A 7681-nucleotide genomic window follows, 5' to 3' on the forward strand; every position below is an offset into this window, starting at 1 on the left:
AAAAAAAAAAAAAAAAAAAAAAAAAAAAAAAAAAACACCTAGGTAAAAATCTGGTCACTTAAAGGCTGTGTGACCTGGAACAAGTGATTCCACCTCCTTCCAGCTTTAGAACTATCCTCCTGGATCTCACTTCAACTCTGATCAGTGTGGGAAGAACTGAACGGGTTAGACTGCCTGCCACCAGCACTCAGGCTTTGGGCTATAAGGATACTCCCCCTAGAATCATGGACTGAATTGTTAACTAAGTTAGAGCTTCCCCAACTCCCTGTGAAGACACTACAGTCGCAGTTAGGCCTGAGAATTTGGGATAGGGGATCATAAAAACCAGTTACTGTGTTGGACAGGTCAAATGATTGCTGACAAGGTAAAAACCTCCCCTCCCCATGCCACATCCCCATTCTTGCTCCTGGGGTACAGGCACCAGAACCAACTCAAACCTGCACTCTGAGAATGAGAAAGGATGCTGAGTTCTCACTTTCCAAGAACTCTGAGCCCCGCCCTTAGGCCTGGGCATGGAAAACCCCATCAGCTTATTTTACATCTTAATAAGAAAAAGAAGTGAAATTTCTGTGTCCTCGTCTGTTCCAATCTACATAGCCAAAAAGGATTAGGATTGTCCTTTCCTTTTTTCTTTTTTTGAGATAGAGTCTTGCTCTGTCGCCAGGCTGGAGTGCAGTAGCGGGATCTCAGCTCACTGCAACCTCCCCCTCCCGGGTTCAAGTGCTTCCCCTGCCTCAGCCTCTAGAGTAGCTGGAACTATAGGTGCGTGCCAGCACGCCCAGCTAATTTTTGTATTTTTAGTAGAGACAGGGTTTCACCATGTTGGCCAGGATAGTCTTAATCTCCTGACCCTGTGATCTGCCCGCCTTGGCCTCCCAGAGTGCTGGGATTACTGGTGTGAGCCACTACCCGGCCCAGGGTTGTCCTTTCTTTGATCTGGCTCGTGGCAGAGATAAGAGAACAGAGTCAAGAGTCAAAAACTGGGTAAAAATCTGGGTCACTTAATGGCTGTGTTACCTAGAACAAGTGATTCAACTTTTTGGAAGCTAATTTTTTTTTTTTTTTAAGAGACAGAATCTCACTCTAGCCTTGGCTGGAGTACAGTGGAGTGATCTTGGCTCACCATATCCTCCACTTTCCAGGTTCAAGTGATTCTCCTGCCTCATTCTCCTGAGTAGCTGGGATTACAGACATGAGCCACCATGTCTGGCTAATTTTTGTATTTTTTATTAGAGATGGAGTTTTGCCATGTTGGCCGTGCTGGTCTTAGACCCCTGACCTCAGGTGATCCATCCACCTGTGCTTCCCAAAGTGCTGGGATTATAGGCATGAGGCACTGTGCTTGGCCTTCTTCATTTTTCTTTAGAGCACTGTTGTGAAGATTTATAGCCTAACTCTGTATTCTCCAAAAACTGCTATCTCCAGAAAAACAGGAAGACATTGTTCTTATCATAAGCTTTCCTATTATTATAAAAGATAGTAAGAATCAACTACAATTCTTCCCCTGGCTTTTCAGACTTTGATAAAACCTTTCAAATTTCTTTAATTTATATTCCCACCCCAGCTCCACCCCTACCTCCCTGTCAGCTGGGCAACCTTCCCACTGTTAGCCCAAGGACTCTCACACCCGGCAATCCCAGTACACTATCAATGCCACTGATTCATAGGAAACAGTGTTTGGGCTGGTGACATTTCCAGGGGAAGGATTGGTTAAACTCACCTCGACATTCAGAGAACTGGCCTGGGAGCTGAGGTTTGCGCTAGTGAGAGCAAGAGGACCCTCAAACATCTGAGCCAAGTCTTGCATAAAGGCGTGATCAGGAATCCGGATTCCTACAAGCTATGAGGCAAGGGGAAGGGGATCATGAGAAAGCTTGTAAGACGTAGAGGGTATATCTGACCTGGTTCCTAGTGAAAGCCAAGTGGCCCGGAGTCTGGGGACACAAGAGAAGACTTGACTCACAGGCGTAAAAGGATTCAGGTCCTTGTTGAGCTCCTCCGAGCGTTCCATCACCAGGGTCACGGGTCCTGGCAGCAGGTCTTTCAGGAGTCCCTCGGGTACTCTCACACGGCAGTATCTGGGAAACACAGGAGCATAAATCCATTCAAAATGACTGGTGGTCCTTTCCCAGACTCTAGGCAAATGCAGAAAAGGAATCCTTCGAGTTTACAATGGAAGCCGCCTCTCTCCCTGCTTCACCTCCCTAGAAGCTTGAGCAGAAAGCAGGGCCCCAGAGGTGCACCGCTGGCTTGGCGCCCACGTGCCTCTGGCCTCAGAGACTAAAACAGCTGCACCGCTGTGATATCGCTGACAGTGGGTTAGTTATATCGCTGACATAAGCTCCACATTTTATTTTCAAGACATTCGCTATTAAATTAAACTACTGTGTTTGTGTTTCCTTTTTCCTGAGAGCCTACCCAACTAGCACAAAAGCGCCCACGGAACACGGCCCCTGGCTTTCTCGTGTGTCGCTGCCTCCCAGCAGCATGTAGTTCAGAGCCTCGGGCACATTAAGTCCTCGGTACACATTCCCAGTTCCGGATTCCTTGGTAAGCCTGGACAAGCCCCTCCCGCTCTCTGCGCCTCAGTCTCCCAAGCCTGTCACCGGAAACCCCTCCCGCGGTGCCGCCCCCAGCTGGGCCGGGTCGGGGCGGCCTCACCTGTAGACGTCGGCCACGCGGCCCAGGCATACGGCCAGAGGCTTGGCCTCGCTGCGGCCTTTGAGGCGGTACACAGCGTGCAGGGCCGCTGAGCAGCTCGCTGCGCAGGCCAGGCCATACAGCGTATCGGTGGGGACGGCCACCACGGCGCCAGCTCGCAACTCGGCCACGGCGGCCCGCAGCGCCTCGGTCCAGCCGGCGCGCTCCGGGCTTGCGGCCTGCACGGCCCCGCTCCCCGGGAGCCGCAATAGCCGGGCCCCCGGAGCCGCCGGAACGGGGCTCGGCGGGCGGAGAAGACGGCCGTTCCGGGAGCCAGCAGGCCCCTCGCTCAACCCCACGCTGGCAGCCACCGCGGCCCTCATACCCGTGCACCGACGTGCCGGAGACATCCGCCCAGGCCCGCTTCCGGGAGGAAGTGACGCCCCTAGCCAGCTTCCGGCCCGGGAGACTCGGCCCCACCTCTGCGCCGGGCAGCTTAAAGGGACCACGAGCCCCAGGAGGATTGAAGGAGACCGGTGGGGACGGGGCGGGGCGCAGCCTTGCGGAGTCCTAACGCAGCGCTGGGGAGGGGGGCGGCCGAAAGGGGGGGCGGTGGTCGGGCCGCGCAGGTGGAGATGGAATGGGGCCCGGGCTCAGACTGGTCACGGGGGTGAGAGCGGGCCCTTCGGGAAGGGAGGAAGGAGCTCGGACCCCGCGCAAGCGCCGGCCCTGACCGTCTGTCTCTCGCTCTCTCCCGGGCAGGGAGGCTGCCGGCGTGGACCGCGGGAAGGCGGGGCTGGGGCTCGGCGGGAGGCCACCCCCGCAGCCGCCCCGGGAGGAGCGCGCCCAGCAGCTGCTGGACGCGGTGGAGCAGCGGCAGCGGCAGCTCCTGGACACCATCGCCGCCTGCGAGGAGATGCTACGGCAGCTGGGCCGCCGGCGCCCGGAGCCGGCTGGTGGCGGGGTTAGTGCCCACCCCGGGCTGGGCCTGGGGGGTGGGGTCTGCCCACTGGGTAGGCTAACCAAGCCCTAGCTTCCCCTGGAGGGGGGAACTGTCTCCCCACCGCCTTATCCTTAACCTCTGATCTGGTAAGAGGTTTCGAAAAAGTTAGTACTATCCAAATGCCAAATGACCATATCCTTCTGGGGCCTAATCCAAGGCCTTGCCTCCCAGCCTCACTTTTTTCCTTTCTGTTCCAACTAGAACGTCTCAGCCAAACCCGGAGCGCCCCCCCAACAGGCTGTCTCAGCCAGAGGCGGCTTTCCAAAGGATGCTGGCGATGGAGCTGCGGAGCCCTGACCATCCCCGAGCCGGATGCCTTGACTTCTCTCCCTCCCCAGGGCCAGTGGCTGGACTCTGAAGAACTCCCTTCAATAAAGGGGCCAGTCTTCACTGGCAGTGGCTGGTACTTGGCTCTCAGCCTGGAGTGGCAGCTCTGCTAGCAGCTGGGTTCACTCCCACTTCATCCTGGCTGAAAGCAGTGCTGTGCTTTGAAATGTAGCCAATGAATACCCAGTCTGATTACCCAGATTTGGGCAGACCAGCAGTGCTCGCCAGAGTGGTCTGGCCTGCTATGGGGGATCCAGGTGGTGTTACATGTCTATTTCATGCTTTGGGGGCTCTTAGTCCCACAAAACAACTTCAGCAGAGCCTTGATTAAAAGGAAACCTGCAGACTCTTCTGGTGACCGACGTTTCCTTTCTGTCCCCTCGCCAAGAATGATGGCTGGGCAGGGGGGAGTGATGGAAAAATGTCAACTCTGGGCAGGGTTGGGAAGAAACGCCACAGATACTACCAGATTTAAATAAGCATTTAATTAGGATTTCATTAGTATTTAATATTGCTTTTCAATTCCAAAAAGTTAAATTTTCACTTCTTAGCAGATATTTTAAAGTACAATATTAAGTTTATACAAAATGAGCAATTAAGCAAACACCATTATTTCACATTCTTCAAAAATACAAATTCGTATTTATTCTTTTTTGGGTTTGGAGGTTTCTTCCTTTGGAAGTACTGAACCTGTAACGTTTTCATATCGCTCAGTGGAAGTCCGTTGTTCCCATGTTTCACACTTAAATAAATTTGATAGACTTTTACATAATCCAAATAAAACTATTTGGGATTTTAAAAATTGTCACCAAGACCCCGGCCAATGATTAGTGTATGTCAAAAAAAGAGGGCTCTTGGGGGCTCTTGCCTTTCCTGGCTAGAAGATCTGAGCCAGAGATTCAACAAAAATCTGTTTCCAGCCACCTTCCCCAAACAGGGACTAGGAAGAGTTCTATGGAAAAAAGAACAGACACCTTGAACTCTGACCGCCACCTCCACATTCTCCAAAACACAATGAAGGATGTAGACTGTTGAGTCAAACAGCCCTTGGGAGGCCTGAGAACACAGCAGGAAAAGGGCAAGAGAAGCCTCTGACTTGGCACACTACGAGGATAACAAGGATATTGCAAAAAACACCCCTGGGTTTTGGTGCAAAAAGGTTTTATGAAAAATTTCCCCATAAGAAAAAGTAGAAACTGCATTGAGCTGAGAAAGTGACACTACATTATCACCCGATTTTTGGCCCAACAGGCACACCACCAAAAGGGCAGTGTATGGTTTTAAACCTCACTTCCAGTAAAAAAAGCTTGTACTATGTACACATTGACATAAAGATCCAGTTTAATTTGCATTTTTCAGTGCAGACTGAGAAGCCCTCTCCTGAACAGGAGTAACAGTGAGAAACGCCCAGACAGTGGTCGTCGGCTTCCCCTAAGGGTATCAGAAGAAATACAGGACCCTTTCCCTCTCTCCCTAAAAAAGATGCAAGAGGAAACAGGCTAAAATGGCTAACCAATCAGAAATATGCTTCAGTTTTGTTGCCTCCATTCCCAAATATGAAGGAACCGACAATTTCTGATCTATGTCACAGCAGAATCATTTGCATAGTGGATCTATGAAAATCTTTCTGCTTTCGCTGAAGTTTATTTTAAAACTTGTCTATTCTATAGCCTGAGAATTGAAGAGAAAATGGGGGAGGTGGAGAAAAGGAAGAAAGTTGATTCATGGGATTTAATGTTTATGGGATTTAATGAAGGTTGGAGGCCTTTTTGCTTAAGGAACCAACACAGGTAGTAGGGGGAGCAGTGTGGAAATGGCTCTTGTTGCCCCCGACACCCATGCCTCCCCAAACATATTTCTGATTGGTGGTGTAAGACAACTGTAAACTCTTGAGAAATATTGTTGCAGTTGCACAAAGCAATGGTTTCACTGACTCTGGAGAAGTCTTTAAGGACAATGGATGTGATCACAAACATAAAAGTCTAGAAGGTGCCAGGTTTCTACCTAGGAACAACCTGTTCCTTTCAGGCATCATTTCATAATGATGAAGAGGGAAAAGAGGGCAAGAGACCAAGAAGTGATGAAAAAGGGCCTCAACAGTCAGCAGAAAACAGGACCCACAGCAGTTCTTCAGAGAGCCTGAGGGGGCGCCCTGGGGCACACAGGGAAGGCTTGCATAGATTGAGCGGTTGCTGAGAATGCATAATAGTGTTTCCCTATGGACAGCCTCATAGCTCAGGGCTGACTGAGCGGAAAAACGCGGCCAGGCCAGGGCCACATGGGACAACGACCATCAAGCTACACATATTGCACCAAGGTAAGTGCTTTTCTTTTCACACCTCAATTTAACTTTTTATTCTGAGCAAAAAATAAAACTTTGTGGAAAGTATATATATATATATATATATATACACACACACACACACATATATATATACACACACACACACACAAAAGAAATTGCAGCAATCGGGTTAAAGATAAAATTACCTAAAGTGCTTTTTTATTTTATTATTTCTTTAATATACCAATATGAGGTTCTGCAAACTTGTCCCTCTGGACACATTCAGCATTATACAAAGTCTCTCAGGAAAACCCACCCACCCTCCAATATCCCCATCAGTCCACAGCCTTGACCCTGAAAATAAAACTCTCCAATCTACCAACTATCCCAGAGGTGAAGAAGAGAAGCCCCTTGCCTTTTACCCAGAGAGATCACATCTTAAGGCCCCTTCTGGGCTTTGTACCATAATCTCCTTCTAAACAGAGGTGGAATTCAATAAATGACACCACGTCTGTCACCAAACTAGTGGTGCCCACATGAGATTGGCCAGACCCTGCCAGGAAAGACTGGGCCACTGTCCCTCAATGCCCAACCTCCCTGCCTGGGAAGGGCCAAGTTCACTAAGGCAGTTTGGTGGTGCCAGCCAGTTTCCTTACCACCTCCTAAATCTATGAACCCCAATCCCTGGTGCTAAGCACCCTTTGAAGTGGTTGTCTAATTGGAGATGCTAGTAAGGAGCTGGAAGATAAATGTACAGGGTGAAAATGGTTAAGTTTACTATGGGAGTGAGAAAAGGCTTGATTTTACCTCCTAGAATTCTACAAACCCTCCCATACCTCACCCAAGGTTCATTTCCCAGGTTTGGGAAACCACACTCACCATGAAGGTTCTTTCTGGCTCCAGCTTAGCTAGGGGCCCTCTCTTCTCCAAGGTCCTTGGCACTAGAGACCAGGCTTAGGGAAGGGCAGGTAGGAAAAGAGAACTGGAAAAGGAGGGAAAGGAAGACTACCTACCCTGGGAAATAAACCTGATCTTCACAACCTCTCACTGGCATTTTAAGCACATTCCTGATTTTTCAAAGCTGATTTGATCTGATAGTCTCTCTTGTAATCTAAAGTCACCCTCAAAAGGCAGACACCAGTTTCTTCAACTGGAAAAATCTGTCAGCCTAAACACTGTTTAAGATGCTGCTTCGGCCAGGCGCAGTGGCTCACGCCTGTAATCCTAGCACTTTGGGAGGCCAAGGTGGATGGATCACATGAGGTCAGGAGTTCAAGACCAGCCTGGCCATCATGGTGAAACCCCATCTTAAAAAAAAAAAAAAAAAGGGCCGGGCGCGGTGGCTCAAGCCTGTAATCCCAGCACTTTGGGAGGCCGAGGCGGATGGTCTCGATCTCTTGACCTCGTGATCCACCCGCCTCGGCCTC

At 50.2% G+C, this 7681-nt stretch overlaps 2 protein-coding genes across 3 annotated transcripts in view; one reads left to right on the plus strand and one right to left on the minus strand.

Moving 5' to 3' along the window:
* Positions 1 to 3072, minus strand: part of YRDC (yrdC N6-threonylcarbamoyltransferase domain containing) — a 5802-nt gene extending 2730 nt beyond the window's left edge. The window contains exons 1-3 of the mRNA XM_032247005.1: positions 2662 to 3072; positions 1964 to 2078; positions 1721 to 1840 (exon numbers count right to left, since the gene is read on the minus strand). Coding sequence (XP_032102896.1) covers positions 1721 to 1840; positions 1964 to 2078; positions 2662 to 3050 — 624 coding nt within the window. The 5' untranslated portion in view covers positions 3051 to 3072. The remainder of the gene's footprint in view (positions 1 to 1720; positions 1841 to 1963; positions 2079 to 2661) is intronic.
* On the plus strand, positions 2656 to 4320 carry CUNH1orf122 (chromosome unknown C1orf122 homolog). Of its 2 annotated transcripts, none has more exons than XM_032247006.1 (3): positions 2656 to 3310; positions 3403 to 3604; positions 3845 to 4320. In XM_032247006.1, the coding sequence occupies exons 1-3, from the start codon at positions 3276 to 3278 to the stop codon at positions 3938 to 3940; spliced, it is 333 nt and encodes a 110-aa protein (XP_032102897.1). In that variant the 5' UTR covers positions 2656 to 3275; the 3' UTR covers positions 3941 to 4320. The 2 variants fall into 2 exon arrangements, with proteins under 2 accessions (XP_032102897.1, XP_032102898.1); XM_032247007.1 differs by having other exon boundaries at positions 2677 to 3176.
* The last annotated feature ends 3361 nt before the right edge of the window (positions 4321 to 7681 follow it).

Source organism: Sapajus apella, unplaced genomic scaffold, assembly GCF_009761245.1.
Source record: "Sapajus apella isolate SASKATOON/1434 unplaced genomic scaffold, GSC_monkey_1.0 scaffold62, whole genome shotgun sequence".
Classification (NCBI taxonomy): domain Eukaryota; kingdom Metazoa; phylum Chordata; class Mammalia; order Primates; family Cebidae; genus Sapajus; species Sapajus apella.

Bases quoted from the DNA above. Each gene is read 5' to 3' on its own strand.
- CUNH1orf122 (XM_032247006.1), top strand. From the start codon at position 3,276: ATGGAATGGGGCCCGGGCTCAGACTGGTCACGGGG. The intron at 3,311-3,402 runs GTGAGAGCGGGC...TCTCCCGGGCAG, and splicing joins GGCTCAGACTGGTCACGGGG to GGAGGCTGCCGGCGTGGACC. The intron at 3,605-3,844 runs GTTAGTGCCCAC...TGTTCCAACTAG, and splicing joins CGGAGCCGGCTGGTGGCGGG to AACGTCTCAGCCAAACCCGG.